General features: G+C 42.5%; 1 protein-coding gene across 1 annotated transcript; it reads right to left on the reverse strand.

Annotated features, from left to right (window-relative positions):
* Nucleotides 1–384: 384 nt before the first annotated feature.
* LOC104300728 (p53 apoptosis effector related to PMP-22) lies at nt 385–17,399 on the reverse strand. The gene is made up of 3 exons (XM_009901046.2): nt 17,136–17,399; nt 839–982; nt 385–599 (listed from the first exon to the last, which is right to left on the reverse strand). Exons 1-3 carry the CDS (start codon nt 17,344–17,346, stop codon nt 385–387), a joined length of 570 nt encoding a protein of 189 aa, XP_009899348.2. The 5' UTR covers nt 17,347–17,399.
* Nucleotides 17,400–17,735: the final 336 nt, after the last annotated feature.

Below are 17,735 nucleotides of genomic sequence, written 5' to 3' on the forward strand. Positions count from 1 at the left end.
TGTTGTTTGGGGGGGGGGGTTGTGAGCTGCTTTCCTTCAGGAAAAGGATATATGTTGGTTTGTTTATTGGCAGTTTAAAAAGCTTTTCTGAATTTAATTAGCATATGAATGCATTTAACTGTGCAATGGAATCCACATACACCCCACTCATGAGAATGAATGAGGAAACACCAGGGGGTTTTATGTTTAGACTTTATCTAACCAACTCATGTCAGATATAAAGGTCCAAAAAGAGCAGAGAACTTTATTGCAAAATGCCAGTACCATCTTTCTAAACACATTGGAAGTTTCTGGCCTTTTCTACTAACATCCAATGACAATATTCTGGAAAACATAGCTGGTCTGTCAAATATCTCTGGAATATGAATGCATTTTTCCTTGTGCTTATGGGGAAGAATAAAAGTATGTGGGCTTCACGTTGCCCAAGATCTGATCTTCATAAAGAGGAAGGCAGCAGAAGAAGAATCCCAGGCATATTTCCATAATGGCAGTAGTCCAGCCAAAGCCGTAGGCCCAGCTGAACATATTGACTCCTGTCATTTCAATTTCAGTCGAGAATTTTACTGGATAAATGACCAGGCCCATGATGGAGAACACAGCTGAAGAAACAGAAGGAAACAAAAAAGGGTTTAAGATATCACCCATCACATTGCCTGCTTCCTGTAGCTAAACCCATCCATGCTTTGGAGGATTTGAAAATAATTCTGCTGCAGGGCCAGACGTTACATTATTTTTCACAGAGAGCTCAAGTGCACACAGGTGAAGATTTGGATATAGAATCATCTGAGGGACATACTAGTTCTAGCATGGACAAGCTAAACTTCATATATTGCCTTACCAGCAACAAAAAGCAGGCCTCCAATTCCACGTATGAAGTTGAACCGAAGTGTGTCAATGGCAAAGGCTATGATGGCCAGAGCAAAACAGATGACGAGAAGTAAAAAACCAACCAGGTACGTGGCAGCTGCAGCTCTTCCCCAGGCTGAAATAAGAAGGAAGATACATTAGAAGGAACAAAAAAATTACTTGCAGTGTTTTTCTCTGGTGTATAATGAAAGGCTAATTTAAACAAACTTGAAAAGGAGATCAGCTCCCCAGAAGCAAAGCATGGGAGCTTTCTCTCCTCATATAGGTGAATCTTTTAGTTCCACAAGAAATCATGCACAGAATACAGACTGCATAAAAACACCAGCTTTGACCTCCTGTACAGAATGCAATGGGGCTTGCATGCAACCTTCCTCCTAGAACAATTAAGAACTGAGATAAAAATTATTGTAAATATGTAAGAATGGACACTCTCCCTCAATTACAAATGCCATTACCTTAGCAGATGTCATAAACTCAGCAGTATTTTGCATAGACAAGGAGAATTAAGCAGTCCCTAACACTAATTGAATCCTTCCTTTAAAAAGAAAGATGTTTATACAAGCACTACCATTCTGGCACACAAATTTAAAGGTATGGTGATAGTCCATAAATGTCAGTATTTGGTACTTACTACCTTTTCAGTCTTTGTTTAGCTCTATGTCCTAAATGAAGCTAAAGATATGGAAACAGATTTGTAGGGAAATTTGACCTCTGCTTGTGATCCAAGGCCAGAACTGCCTGGGAAAGATTGTTGAGGATATTAATACTTTCATTTTCAAATTATACAACTTTATGTTACAACATGTCAGAGTAAAGCATATTGTGTTTGCATAACAACTGAAAGGAGTTATTATTTATTCAATATATTAAGTCCTAAGAGGCAACTAATGCTCAAAGAGATCCAAGTGTGTCTTCTTCTAAATGTAAAAAGCCCACTTTGATACTTTTAAAATTGTGTATGTAGATGGAACACATAGTTAAAGCCTGGTAGACATCTACAGTCTTCATTCTGTTACCTATACTATGTGTTTGTGAGGTGTCAGTCTCTAACCAAATATGTACAGCAGCAGCACGGAAAAATTATCACAGCCCAAACAATCCTGATGGTAATTACAACTCAAATGCAGTGCATAATGTTCAGTAAAAGTTCCCTTGGGAACTGAATAAGTTAAGATTTTTGATGCCCAGTCACCTGCCAATTTGTTTGATTCAAACATACAAGTAGGAAAATGCAAAGTGTCCTATGTTCCCCCTGGCCAGTGTTGGGTAAGCATGAAAGCCACTGTCCCATCCCTGGTGCAACACACCTTGGTGCTCAGCATCTCTTCCCCCAGGCCCTGCATCACCTCTGCTGTTAGACTAGAAAAATTATAATTATTTTCCAGCTCTACTTTTCTTCCCATCAGCCCATGAAAACCAATTTCCCTTTTTGTTTGCTTTTCACCCCCCACCCTCCCCTCCTCCCCTGTGCTTTATCATCCCTGCTCCAAGCTAGCTATTGTATTACATTTTCAGTTTTGTCCTTTTCTTTCCTTGTGCCAGATTTCTGTTTGCCTCTAGGGCTTTTCAAGTGCTTTTTCCCCTGTAAAAAGCTAGCTGCCTGAGGAGGCTGAAAGGGACAGCATAGATGTGCTTAAATCTCATTTTCTAGCTCAGTATTTTAGCCCAAAGTTTTCTTCTGGGGAGTTTGCAGGAGGCTTGGGTATGCGATGTGGAGTTGCAGATAGGAGAGCAGAACTTCAGGCAGAGCATCAAAGGAAATATCCAGAAAGAAGAATTTCTTGTACTTCCACAGCTCAGTTTATCCTGTTGAGGATGTTTCTGCTCCCAGCCTCTCTGCCAGCCCTCTAAGCCAGCAAAACTAGGGACAGAGGGCTGTAAGAGAAGTTGCTCAAGCAGTGGTGACCTCACTTCTCTTGGATACAAGAGTTATAACTTCTGGCAGAAAGTTGAAATGACAAGGACATCTGGATTTGATGGGTTTTGCTAGGTGCAAAACTCCTGGGCAAATGGGTGTCCTTTACTAGAGCAAACAGAGCGCAGCTGCTTGCCCAAGAGGCACCATGAGACCTGGGGATTTAATTTCACTCACTGCCTTCACCACTGCTATGAGCAGTAGACAGTGTGACAAACCTGAACGTTTCTCCCCAAGAGCATCTGAGGGCAGAGCACCATTTCTGGGCCCCTCAATTTAAGAAGGACATTGAGACTCTTGAATGTGTCCAGAGAAGGGCAACAAGGCTGGTGAGAGGCCTAGAGCACAAGCCCTATGAGGAGAGGCTGAGGGAGCTGGGGTTGTTTAGCCTGGAGAAGAGGAGGCTCAGGGGAGACCTTATTGCTGTCTACAACTACCTGAAGGGAGGTTGTAGTCAGATGAGGGTTGGTCTCTTCTCCCAGGCAACCAGCACCAGAACAAGAGGACACAGTCTCAAGATGCACCAGGGAAGGTTTAGGCTGGAGGTGAGGAGAAAGTTCTTCACAGAGAGAGTTGTTAGCCATTAGAATGTGCTGCCCAGGGAGGTGGTGGAGTCACCGTCCCTGGAGGTGTTCAAGAGGGCATTGGACATGGCACTGGATGCCATGGTTTAGTAGGTCAGGAGGTCTTGGATGACAGATTGGACTTGAAGATCTTTGAGGTCTTTTCCAACCTTATTGATTCTATGATTCCCTGGGGTGGGAGCACTGTCTGGGCTGGAGGCTCAGGGGCAGGGCCTGGTGGCTGCAGCCATGTGCAATTGCATCTTGCATGTGCCACCATGTCCCTTCGCTGGGCTCAGCCAGGTGTTTTTCCTGAAGTTGGGTTGAAAATGCTGTGACTGTATGAAAGCAGATTGGGCATACACCCAGCCCGCTGGGCACTGGCTATATGGCAAGAAGAGACATGCTGAGAGCAGGATGCTTACATCTTTATGAAGTGTTGCTTAACCACCTAACAGCCAATTTTGTGACTGTCATTTCTACAATTAAAAAAAAAAAAAAAAGAAAGAGTGAGAGAAAGAAAGAGAGAAAGAGAGAAAGAAGAAAGAAAAGGAAGGAAGTTAAAACAAACAGTGTTGGAAGAAAAATCAATATGCAAGTAGGGCAATATTATTGCATGGAAGATTTGCTACAGGGTTGTGTGGGGTTTTTTGGGGGGGGTTTGTTGTGTTGTGGTTTGGTTTGGTTTGTTTGGGGTTTGGTTTGGTTTGGTTTTGTGGAACAGTTCCCTAACTTCATCTATCCCTTACAAAAAGAAACAGTTACCAGTAGCCTAAGACCACAGCATGCACACACACTGCTTTTCAAGAGTAAAATGTAACACAATCTTTGAGTAAGAATAGCTGGAACTGTTTCTGTAGTTGAGATGCTTATTTTCCCTTCTGCCAATCAGGAACACTAGAGTAGCTTAGTGTCTTTACCAACAGAACTAAGATCTAGAATTCCTTTAAAAATACCAGAATTACAATAATTACATTGGTCAAAAAATACTAACACATGAGCAGCTAAGCTGGTCCCAAATAGTTACCTATTTTTTCCAAAGTTGCAGGAGTTGTTAGCTTGGTTTACAATAAAGCAAAAGCATAAATGAGTCATTATAGCTGCAAAGCTTTTTCTTAAAAATGTGGACTCCAGGCCAAAGAATCATCACAGGTGCAACATCAACTCAAAACACACTTGAGTCTAGACAGAGGGCAACTGAAAGGTGAAAGGATCCAGTCCACCTATCACCAAACCACAAACAAACCCAGGAGGAGCAGCAGGTTACAGGACAGCACACTTAAGTCTTTGCAAATATGTAGCAATTCGTAAGATCTGTTGTACTGGCCCAAAGAAATGGCAGTGATGTTTTGACTGTTTAAGAGTTAAAATATGCTTGTTAGAAATGAATCTGTGTTTACACAATCGTCCTTCAGTACCAGCAGGATTCTGCAATCCTTTGTGCTAGTCCTGTTTCTCCCTCTTCCAGCTCTTCTAAGAAAGAAGCCAAATGAACACTGCTAAAGTGTTTGCAGGAAGCTATACACTGACCATTCTTGAGAACTTCTAGCTGGCAATTTTCTGAGCAATTTTGTCTTAAAACAAGACCTTGCCATCCCAAACAGGCAAAAGGAACCCATGCCTAACTGAAGCAGCACAGGAACAGTGCTTCTAGTTATTGTGTGCCTTGTACTTCAATCAGCAATGATTTCTGAGAGTCCCAACTACCCACAGTGAACGCAATAATATGTGACTGCTGGAAAATGAAAATAAGTGCCTGCCTTCTAAAACTCCCTGCTGTGTGAGAAGACCCCTGAGCTAATTTAGAGACCAGAAAGAGTCCAATCCTGCCAGCACAGAGCTCACTTCAGCTTATGAGCAAGATAATTAGCTAAGAGAGCATACAATAATAAAGCAGGTTTATTACTGTGATATTAAAACTAAAACAGTTTAAAGGCAGAATCACTACCTCTTGTATTGCAACAAGCTCTGAATATCTTCTTGCTGACTGCAGCCATAGGGAAGCTGATGGACTTAATTAAAGATCCAGGACTAAGTGTGTCTCCAGTACCCTTCCTTCCTGATTTTACTCCCTCATGTGTTTTCCAGTTTGCAGAAATGTAGCCACAGTCTGTGCTTCACACATAAGGTAGTAAACCGTCTTGCTCAAGGTAGTAAACTGTCTTGCTCAACAGTAAGTTGAGCAAAAACTTTGGACTGGCAGATCTATTTTTGCCTTGGCCTGTCATGTTTTGTACTTGAAATGGTGCCTTCAAAAACAAAACAAAAGAAAGAAACAAACAAGCAAAAAACCAAACCAACCAAAAGCTGTCATGCCTTGAAATTTGTGTGTGGAGTTTACTTCCCCCATAACAACTACAGATTTATCTTTTTCTGGTGTATAATGTTCACAATGATGTTGTCATGTTTTTTCTTGATCTGGTATCCCCAAACCAGAGGAACTACTGAGTCTCAGTCTTTGGGTGACATTTTCTGAGAACAAGTCCAGAGAGCTCAGAAGTACTTCTCCTTGTCTAATCAATATGAATATACTTCTCCAAATTTTCCTCCTGGCTTGAAGCTAAATACACCACTAGCACTGCAAAGAAAAACAGATGTCTGTTGCCAGACATCAACAATTATCTGCAGGTTCTTGCTGACCAACCATTTCAACATGGAGCCCCCTGCAGTGAATTCTACAGCAATATTAGAGAGGATAGCTTTACTTCAAAAGAAACAAAGAAGGAAAGAAAGTGTAATAGACTAATATTTTGTTCTGTTATCCTTCACACCACCAAGGGAAAGAAACACAAACCCTGTTGTTCTAGCTTCAGTCTTGCCAAGCAATTCTTACAAGAACTAAAATGTGCCATGGTGGTGATTCATTTCTGTGTTGTACGCAATGAGGATGTTTCTAGGCTGAGTTTGCAGAGCTCAACCTGTTCCACATCCCTCTGATTAAAGGGAAAGAGCATTATTTTGGAAACAAAGCTGAAGTTACTTAGGTTTCTCAACCTGACATTCTTCATCAGGGTGTGGTGAACTCTGCAAAGCACTTTCTTTGCTTTGAGAAGGAACTGCTTCAGCCAGGTTTTTATCCATTTCATTTTGGTTTGTCCTCAAAAAATTTTCCATGTGAAAGTGAACACGACTGCAGCAGAATGTGTGTTCTCCTTAGCTTCACTCTAAGATGGCCCACCAAACTCATTATCCCATATCTCAATATATCAAACAGTTATGAGGTGTTGGGGTATATACAAGTCGCTGTCATCCGGGGCTCTGTATTCCTCATGCTATCCGTGCACCACCAGACAGTGAAAAATCCTGTCTTCTGGAAGTCATGACTCTGTAACATGCCAACTACAGTAAATTTCTGTGCTCTTTTTGCAAACAATTGAAATCCCTGCATTTGCTGATCATGAGCTGGCATTGAACTACCAGTGTGCTTGTGTGTTTGTATACAAGCAAGGTAAATCAGAATCCATTAAACCCAGCTTCTTATGAATAAACTATATGTGCAGACTGAAAGCTGTTGTCTGAAAATAATTTCAAAGGAAGGCTAGACAAATGAAGAAAATCACGGTACTCATGAATAATTTATGAACAGAATAAAATGAGGAGGAAAAAAAAGACATGATGGGATGTGTATTATTCTCTGAGCTTCTATTTTCATTGCATCTGGATCATTCTTAAAACAACTGAATTCTCTCAATATCTTTCCCCTGGGGGACGCAATACTGGATGTTTTCCTTTGGTTGGCTGGATTTCTGGGTTTTGTGAGCTACATCATTTAGAGCGGAAAAAAAATTGTTGGTTCTTCTGTTTGGTATTCTTTTTGGTAACTTCATTATTTCTGCCTGGCATCACCTGTTTAGGATTTATTGGCAGTTAATAATAACAGAGTATTATCTCATAACATGTGAACCATTTTTATGTGAGCAAGAACAGCTTTTATCTTGCCACTACTCTAGAGGGAACCGCGGAAGCAGAGAACGACCTATTTAGATTCACACTATGATAATGTTATTGCAAAACTTTCTCAGTGATTAGTAGCAGGTCCAATATAAATAAGAAATTATTAGGAATTTGGGACACTTATCCCATAATAATAATTTCAAGTGACAACAGTAAAGAAGAAAGTTTTCATAGAATCATAGAATCAGTCAGGGTTGGAAGGGACCACAGGGATCATCTAGTTCCAACCCCCCTGCCATGGGCAGGGGCACCCCACACTAGATCAGGCTGGCCAGAGCCTCATCCAGCCTGGTCTTAAATACCTCCAGGGACAGGGCCTCAACCACCTCCCTGGGCAACCTATTCCAGGGCTTCACCACTCTCATGGTGAAGAACTTCCTCCTCATGTCCAGCCTGAATCTCCCCACCTCCAGCTTCATTCCATTCCCCCTAGTCCTATCACTACCTGATATCCTAAGAAGACCCTCCCCCAGCCTTCTCGTAGGCCCCCTTCAGATACTGGAAGGCCACAATAAGGTCACCTCGGAGCCTTCTTTTCTCCAGACTGAACAGCCCCAACTCTTTCAGTCTGTCCTCATAGGAGAGGTGCTCCAGCCCTCTGATCATCCTCATGGCCCTTCTCTGGACACATTCCAGCATGTCCATATCCCTCTTGTAATAGGGGCTCCAGAACTGGATGCAGTACTCCAGGTGGGGTCTCACCAGAGCTGAGTAGAGGGGGAGAATCACCTCCCTTGACCTGCTGGTCACACTTCTCTTGATGCAGCCCAGGATCTGATTGGCTTTCCGAGCCTGAACTGTCTACCAGTACAACACCATGTGTGTTAGAAGAAAGCTATGTCTTTACTTAGCGCTTAGTGCTTAAGTGATAGCTCAAAATGATCTTAAAGGTCTTTTCCAACCCCCTCAAAAAATAAGTAAATATCCATGATTCTATGATTTGGCTTGATGGTCTTTAACTCCTTTAAAGCAAAATCCTATTAATTCCTCACCACTAACTTCATTTGCAAACACACAGAAACAAAGCCTGCATCCAAGGCTTTATGTACTTCTGCAAACCTCTTCTCTTACTGATGTGAGCAATTCAACTCAGAAGCTATTCTGGCTTGAATTTGAGGGGAGGAGCAGTTACATCTTGAGGGAGTGGTTCGAATTAATCTCATTGTAAGCCAAGGCATGTAAAAGACTGACTCAGAAGCTGGCTTCTTCAAATCTTGTATTAATGAGGACTGCTCAGTGATGCTTACTTAGCACTAGGGAGGCAGAAGTGGCAGAGGGCGTAGAGCCATCCTCAAAGGGAGCACCAAGGGAGTAAGTCAGCTATTAATCATAATGTGCACACAGTGCCTCAAAATTAAAGGTTTGGAGATGAGAGAGTCAGGGAGTACCCCTATCTCACATTATCTTCAGGCACTGTTGAATATATTGAGATCATCTTAAGATCAAAGCTCATTACTATAGACTTAAATGCTATAACATTTTTTCCTCCTATTTTTTTCCTGTTTATTTTAAATTAAGGAAGGGAGGATCAGCTACAGAAAACAAGTAAGGTATTGATTAATTAGTACATGTACATAACCTCAGTTAATTAGAGGAGCAAGATGTACCTGTTCTTTAACTACTCCTGAGTTAACCTGTTCCTTAACCACTCATGAGTGAAAGGTGGTTTAAAATATTGTATGTGGATCAAACAGAATCAGTTTCCATGATGACCCAGGCTACAGACTAGGACTTTTAATCAAATCAGCAGAGTGAAACCCTTCAAAAAAAAAATAATATCTTTTTAAGTTTTATATTCCCAGGACCTTTTGGGGCTGAAGAACACTGAATTTACATCTCATTTCCATATGCCCCAAGTATTGTTCTTACTCTTGATTTGCAGCTTTCATGCTGTGAGGAAAATTTGTCCTGGAACCTTGCTGAAAGTTGCCTTCTGCACTAGGGAGTTTCTAAGGGAGCAGCTGTGAATCCATGTGTAATTTTCTGTTAGAAGCAAAATTTTAGCATTTGCAAAACAAAAACCCCAACATATAAGCAGAAATGGTGCTTTGTGCTCATGAAATACATCATAAGTGCTATTTAGTCTTCTTGTGAGTGAAATAGCTTTTACAATGCATTCTAAAAGTCTTCATCACTTGGTGTTTATTGCTGATGGGGTTGTTTAGAAACTGCACAGACTTCCTATATTTGGGTCCTGATTTGGACACAGTATGCATATTCAACATGATAGGTGACATTATACATATTCAGTTGCAGATCAGTATTTCAGCAGGAGTGCATGTGATCTGAAATGTTATTTAGAATCAGTAGAAGGAAGCCAGAACCCTCTGGCTGACATAGGCTACCGTGTCACTCCACTTTGCGCTCCTGGGAACTGTTGACCAATGAGAGATTTTGTAATGCTACTTGCCAAAGAAGAAAAACAACATTACAATACTCGTTGGCGTGACGTGTTCAAGGTTGCTTGGAACAGTGCAAGCTGTCAGTGAGAAGTGATGTGGAAATATGGAAAAATAGTGTTCTGAGGGACTTGCTTCTTTTCCTTCATAATTCCTTTTCTGCTTCAGTAACCTGTTTACAGTGGAATCCAAAATCCATCTTGCAGCCCTTACCATCATTCAGCCCATGGAGAGGTTATTATAGCCCTGCTGTAACAGATTACCTCAATAAATTAGAGGAAGAGATGAGGTGAAGAGAAATGAAAGTTTAGCCGCAAGTTTCCACACCTTTTCAACAGAGATGCATCCTGTGTGGGTTTGAGTGAATGGTACCCTCCTGATCCTGAAAACACACAGTGTTGAGAATCATCACATAGTCCTCAACACCAGCAGTTCCTATCTCCTGATAGGGAAATGAGAACCCTCCATACGATTGCTATTTTCCCACCCAATTTAATTGTAATTATTAAAGGCAGTTTGGATAATAAACAGTGGGATGCCATCTGCAATTGCTCTCTATAGAGTTAATTGCTGAAGAGCTTAACTATTACTTGGAAAAGAGTCTGATTAAATAAATCTGCCACTAAACATATAAAAGGATAAACCCTAAAATTACAAGAGAAAGCATGTCAGCAATTGCAGATGAGGAATGAAAATTGCCATGGTAATGAAATGCTCTGGGCTTGATTCTCTTCTATCTCTTTAGTAACAACAGAGTGTCTCCTACAAACTGGGAAAAAAAACAAGTTAAAATTTCTTTCCTGCATCAGAGTTCATTAAATACAGTGTTGTTGTGATAATTTCATTGCTATAGACATTTAATTTAGCCTGTATTTTCTATCATTCCAAGTTTTGGATAATGATTGAATATCCTCCATTGTTATATAACTAATCTTGCAGTCTCGTTTCTCACTGGCTAGTCCTAGGTAACGTTACACTTCTAGGAAGCTGGTGACTTAGGAAATTATGTGGTTTTCTAGACATTGTCATTAAAACTACTAGCAATCACTGGGTATAAACATAACTGTTTCATGCTACAATCTAGTAGGAGCAGCAACAAGTTTTTGTTTTCAGTTCATTCTGTGTGAAATGAGTGGAGGATTGTCCAGGCAATGCTCAGAGCATAGAGCTGGGCTCCATCCGGTGGTCTCTAATGGGCTTCCTCGGGCTGGTCAGAAACCTGCCTAGCCTTTGTTTCCCAGCTGCAATGACACTTTTCCAAATTTACTTGAATTTTACCAAATTCTGAAAGCCTTTAGGTGCAGAACTTTGACTTCAGGGAAAATCTGCAGCAAAGGCCTTATGACTTGAGCTGGTCCTTGATTCAAAAGCACACTTACTTGTTGGCTTAATTTCTGTTCCTACATACAGACACCCTCAGATGCAAAAGAGCTGCTAGGACAGCCCGGTTCTCCTCCTAAGCCCTGCTGAAAGGGGCTGTTTCCCACACCCATCCCTCTGGAAACATTCCTGCATCACTCTTGCTTCAGCCTGAGGCAAGTGAGGGCTTCCTCACGCCTGGGATTAGGTCCTGGCTGTCAGATGCGATGGGAATGTGGGGGAAGGTGGAACAGTTTTGCATAAGCAGCATGGCAATGGAGAAACTTAGCATCTGGTCTGTCTTGTGTAATGAGTCCCTGGTCTGCTGGGGAAGTTAGTTTTCCAGAGGGAGAGCTACAGGGCCAGCAGTACAAGGCCTGTGGTCTATGTTACCAAGAGAGGGCCTTTGCTGCTCCTGACCACACCACGTATCTTGCTGTTGTATCATTAGCTGGGGATTTTCATCGAGTGATTCCCATTTTGTTATCCCTCCACAATAATCATAGATTCATAGAACATTCCAGGCCAGAAGGGGTCTCCAAAGGTCATCTTGTCCAACCTCCCAGCAGTGTGCTGGGACATCCTCAACTAGACCAGGCTGCCCAGGGCCTCCTTGAGCCTCACCTTGAACATCAGGGAAGGGGCCTCAACCACCTCCCTGGGCAACCTGTTCCAGTGTTCCACTACCCTTACAGTAAAGAACTTGTTCCTAACATCCAATTTAAATCAGCTCTTCTCTAGTTTGAAGCCATTGCCCCTTATCCTGTCACTGCAGGCCTTTGTAAACAGTCTCTCTCCATCCTTCTTGTAGGCCCCCTTCAGGTACAGGAAGGCTGCTATTAGGTCTCCCCAGAACCTCCTCTTCTCTAGGCTGAACAACCCTGGTTCCCCCAGCCTATCCTTGAAGCAGAGGTGCTACAGACCCCTGGTAATTTTCTTGGCCCTCCTCTGGACCTGTTCCATCAGGCCCAGGTCCTTCCTATATTGAGGGCTCCAGACCTATATACAGTACTCCAGGTGAGGTCTCACCAGAGCAAAGTGCAGAATAATAAATGGTGCTTCACCATAGCAAAAGATTCTCAGGACACGTGAGCCTGACACAGGCAAAACAAGGAAGAAAATCTACCTATGAGTGTGGTTCTTATGAGGCTAAAGCAAAATATTTCTTTCCTCAAGAGGATATTATCTTTTGCAGCATTCTGTTCTGTCACTTACTCTGTAGCCATATTCAGCTGGTGTCATATTTGAACTAATTTTTTGTCCATTATAATCATACTATACTAACCATCCTATCTTGTACTATTGCATTAATATCCATGGACAAAAATGAAACTGTAATGAGCTAGAACATAGTTAGCCATTATTTGCCTGGAAGATAAGATGCAGGAAAGTGTCCTTTCCAGATGGCAAAATCACTTATCCCTCCAGTGATCTCCACAGCCACTAAACCCCGCCTCTGACACACACATCTTAGGAAAAGGCTGTAATTGAATATTATGACATGAAAATGACTGAAAAACTGGATTCCAATTGTCATGTTGAAATGTCTTTGCCTGTTTTTTCCCCAGGATCTCTATTTGCATAATAGAAGTAAACCAATCACTTCAACCTAAATTTTGAGCCTTAAGCTTGCAGTTATTCTGATGGTACATGGAAGAGCTGCAGGGCCAGGAAGAACATAAGTGGGATAAGTGTAGGCATGAGTTTTTCATCTTGCTGTGCATTAGATTGTAACTAATAAAATAAAGTTTATGTATTAATAAAACACACTTTCACCCAAGTAAATCCACATGTTTAAACATCTTCCAAGCCTGCAGTGAAATAAATTACAACTGGAAAAGTGTCTCAGGTCTGAGACACACCTTGTTCAAGAGGCTATACAGCTAAAACCAAAGAAAAACAAAGGAGTGCTGTGCCAGCTTCACAAAGGGATTTAGCCTCTGTGTTTTCTTTGCAAGCTCAGCCATGTCCCAGAGTCCCAGACAGATACATTCTTTATTATGGTCATTATCTACCCAAAAATTCTTTGTCTCTGTAAAGGTTCCTGTATGTAATAGGCTTGAGACCTTTACTTGTTCAAAGTGCCAGAACACTGCAGGACTACAGTTTGCATCTCTCAGCTTTTCGTTCTAAACTCCATGTATTTTGACTAAGTGTCCTAATGCACTAGATTTTTTTTTCCTTTAAAAGTTCTGTTTATTTGAGGTAAAAGTGCTTGAAAAGCAAATGGCTCCTAATAATGTCTAGGTAAGTATCATATGGTTAAAGAAGATACAATCTCTTGAAGATAAGAGTGTCTAAACTCTTCATATTCTCACTTTCCACAGAGTTCATACATTTTGCAAAATACCAAGAGTATGATGTTGCTTTCACAGCAGGTAACTGCACAAGTAGAGTTACTCTGTTAGCTTTCCAGGGAAAAAAAAATTTAATTAACTTAAATTAAATTAATTTAATCATAGAGTCATAGAATTGTCAGGGTTGGAAGGCACCTTAAAGCTCATCCAGTTCCAACCCCCTGCCAATAGGCAGGGACATCTCACACTAGATGATGTTGCTCAGAACCCCATCCAGCCTGGCCTTAAAAACATCCAGGGATGGAGCTTCCACCACCCCTGTTCCAGTGTCTCATCATCCTCATGGTGAAGAACTTTTTCTTAATATCCAATCTGAAATCTACTCACTTCATTTACCCTAGTCCTGTCAATACCCAATCTTTAAAAGTCCCTCACCACCTTTCTTGTAGGCTCCCTTAAGATACTGGAAGGCCGCAATAAGGTCTCCTCAGAGCCTTCTCCTATCAAGACAGAATAGCCCTAACTTTCTCAGTCTGTCTTCATAGGAGAGGTGCTCCAGCCCTCTGATCATCCTCATGGCCTTTCTCTGGACACATTCCAGCACATCCATATCCCTCTTGTAATAGGGGCTCCAGAACTGGATGCAGTACTCCAGGTGGGGTCTCACCAGAGCAGAGTAGAGGGGAAGAATCACCTCCCTCAACCTGATGGCCATGCTTCTCTTTATGCAGCCCAGGATACAATTGGCAGGTACACACTGGCAGCTCATATTGATCTTCTCATCCAACAGCACCCTCAAGTCCCTTTCCTCAGGGCTGCTCTCAAGCCAGTCACTGCCCAGCCTATATCAATGCTTGGGATTGCCCAGTCCAGACGCAGGACCTTTCACTTGGTCTTGTTGAACTTCATGAGGTTGTCTTGGGCCCATCTCTCCAGCCTGTCAAGGTTTCTCTGGATGGCATCCCTTCCCTCCAGAATGTCTGCTGCACCACACACCTTGGTGTCATCAGCAGACCTGCTGAGGGTCTGCTGTTGGTGTCCGTATCACCAATAAAGATGTTAAGATGGGTCCCAGTACTGATCTCTGAGTGACTCCACTTGTCACTGGCCTCCACTTGGACATGGACCCATTGACAGCCACCCTTTGGGTGTATCCATCAAGCCAGTTCTTTATCCACTGAATGATCCATCCATCAAACCCATACTGCACCAGCTTGGAGACCAGGATGTTGTGCGGGACGGTGTTGAAAGCTTTTCTCAGGTCCAGGTAAATGATGCATGCCTCTTGCCTTCTCTGCAAGGATTTCATTCTGCCAGTTTAAGCAATTATTCAGAGACTCCAAACTCCACTGGTGCAACCAATGAAACCAATCTGACCAATCTCAGCAATGTTTGGTTTTTGTCTCCTGTCTGTGCTTACACATACATTAAGCCAAACAGCAAACATAAGGGAAATTACGAATTGGTTGCACATGGACAATTTGATTTGAATTTGCACATTATATTGAACAATAATTGAAAGAATGCTACAATTATATCTAATTATGATAGGACAAAGATATCTGTAGTGGATCAAGATAGCTACATGGTCCAAATCATGTTGAGAATATTTACTGGCAGCTGCTGAGCTACACGTGTGTATCACATGTGTCAGCGAAGCCATCCCTGCAGGAAGAACAAATTTCAGAACCTAATCAGCCTGTGGCACATTACACAGGGGAGCTGAGAGTAAAGTGCAGAGGAAATAAGATGGCCACTGTGGAAAGGGCAGGGACAAAAGAGAGACTTCATCTCAGAAAAAAATGTGAAACACTTCTGTCCTTTCTATTTACCTCATGTCTTTTGTTTCTGTGCTCAGGAAGGCATGTAATTGCATTTTGTTTATCCAGCACTGTGTTTAGCTCAGCACAAGACAGTCAAACATCCCACAGGACATGATACTGAATGCTTATTTTCTATGACCTTTCTGGAGCACTGTGAATAAATGTAATCCTAAAACTATTAAAACGTCAAGCTTCAGCACTGAGGTGGAATCAGGCTCAACACAAGACCTGGATGCACACAGGTGAGATGCCATCTCAGCCTGGTCTTTTGGGGGCCTACAAGAAGGATGGAGGAGACTGTTTACAAAGGCCTGTAGTGATAGGGTGAGGGGCAATAGTTTCAAAACTAAAGAACAGATTTAGATTGGGTGTTAGGAACAAGTTCTTTGCCATGAGGGTAGTGGAACACTGGAACAGGTTGTCCTGGAAGGTAGTTGAGGCCCCATCCCTGGAGATATTCAAGGTGAGGCTCAACAGGGCTCTGGGCAACCTGATCTACTTGAGGATGCCCTAGCTTACTGCATGCAGAGAGGGTTGGACCTTTGGAGGTCCCTTCCAACTGAAACCATTCTATGATTCTACTAGACCAACATTTCTTTGTTAGAAGTGCTGGACTTACTCTGGATGTGATTCATGGTAACCCCATGCAGGAGCAAAACAGTCCACATAGAGGATGATCTTCCTGGTTTGTTAGGTGTTGTCCAGTGGGAAGTTGTGTATACAACTGCACACTTTAAACATGTAAGTGTGAGGCAGTATAAGGAAAATAGTGAAATCCCAAACAGCCATGTAGGACCTGGAAGCAAGGTGAAACTTCCCTTATATTATCACAAGAAGCAAGGTGAAAACATTTTCTGTCCAGTTAAAGCTGGCATTCATGACACTGACAGAGCCTAACATGGAGATCAGGAAGAGGGCTCACAATCCCTTTGCTAAGCATTATGGACTCTCCTGCTCTCCAGTGCCATATACCAGAGGCAAATTTTCTGTCTTGATCTATGCTCAGGACTAGATATGTTTTGTAACAGAGCTGGAGCCCTACAGAGGCCTGCTACAATTAACTTCTACAGATGAATTTTGCAAATAGACGGGCGAGTTTGATCACATATTATCAACTTCCAGGAACAGTTTCAAAGAGCTGCAATAAATTATCTCTGAGATTGCTTCTACAAGTGTTTTTACACTCATTTTCAGCGAGAGTAGCTGAGACTCTGATCCTTAGAGAAAATATTCATCCTTTCAATTTGAATCAACATAAATTATAAGAATGCTTGAACTTCCCTCCTTACTCAGGCTAACAGCTCATCATTCACAGGAACTTTTTTCAGACCACAGCCAATAGCAGATATACTTAACCCAAACCCAGTACAAACAGGAAATCCTTTCATCTTTTAAAGCTTTCTTTCACAATCACAAAGAAACTTTTTCACACGACTCACCTACCAGAGCAATTCTGCAGCCTGACACTCCCTGGGAATATCTTCCTACCATCTGACATTTTTACCTCCCCATTTCATGCTGGTACTCAGCACTAGCTTATCATACTAATGCCAGGCTTACTCATGCAGCTTGTTGTTCGGACATTGATCAGTAAGAGCTGTTAAGTTTTGGAAAAGCAGTCATTAGTGAGGAGAGGTTAACAGCTTCTCCTAAGAGAGGAAGAAAACCTTACATGCTATAATATTTTCTGCACTGGTACGTTGCCATGTGTGGGGTTTTGTACTATGCAATCCACCATCTAAAGCACCCAGGTTTCTTTCTGCACAAGGCATTTTTCTTTTTTCATTCTGTTAGTCAAAAGCTTTGATGTATTTCAGTGACAGTCCCTGTTGCCCATAGCTTCGTACATAAATGCCAGGTATTAGGTGATAAGGTTAGGAGAGTTGAAGGAAGATGTGATTGGAGATGTGACCCACTGCTTCAGAGACTGCTCCCCCACCACCACTGCAGATGCTTACCGTAACCCATGAGGGACTCGCAGTTCCAATCCCCTCCCTGCTCAGGCCTCCTGCAGCTTTCCCATAACGAGGCTTGGTGCACATAGGGCAAGGTCTGCGACTCCAGCCAGCCCCTGCCCGCTAGCGCAATGATCCCAAAGATGACGCCTATGCCTAGGAGCAGGGGTAGGATCCATCTGCACCGCGTGTAGTCAAGGCCGTACTTCACCATCTTGCAGGGCAATGGGAGGCCGGTGGGATGAGGATGGCTCTCTCTGCCACGGGCTCAGCGACGTGAAGCAATGGGTGCTTCTGGAAAGTGAGCACCGGGACCTACGGAAGCGTGGGCAGATATTTGAGAAAGGCTTTTTAATCAGGAGAGACACAGCAAGGAAGGAGGGAGAGAGAGCAAGGAGGGAGGGAGGGAGAGAAGGAGCTCCACCTAGATTTGGATGAGTAAGAGCTGCTGCTGAGCAATAACCAGTTGAGCTGGGGAGACGCTTCAAGGGTAGGTTTATCTGTGGGATCCTCTCTGGCCTGCTGACTAGGTGCTGTTTACCCGCAGCATTTAACACTTTCCTTCCTGACACTCCCCACCAGCAGGAGCATCTCACAGCTGTG

The sequence above is a fragment of the Dryobates pubescens genome, chromosome 6 (genome assembly GCF_014839835.1).
Source record: "Dryobates pubescens isolate bDryPub1 chromosome 6, bDryPub1.pri, whole genome shotgun sequence".
NCBI classification, from domain to species: domain Eukaryota; kingdom Metazoa; phylum Chordata; class Aves; order Piciformes; family Picidae; genus Dryobates; species Dryobates pubescens.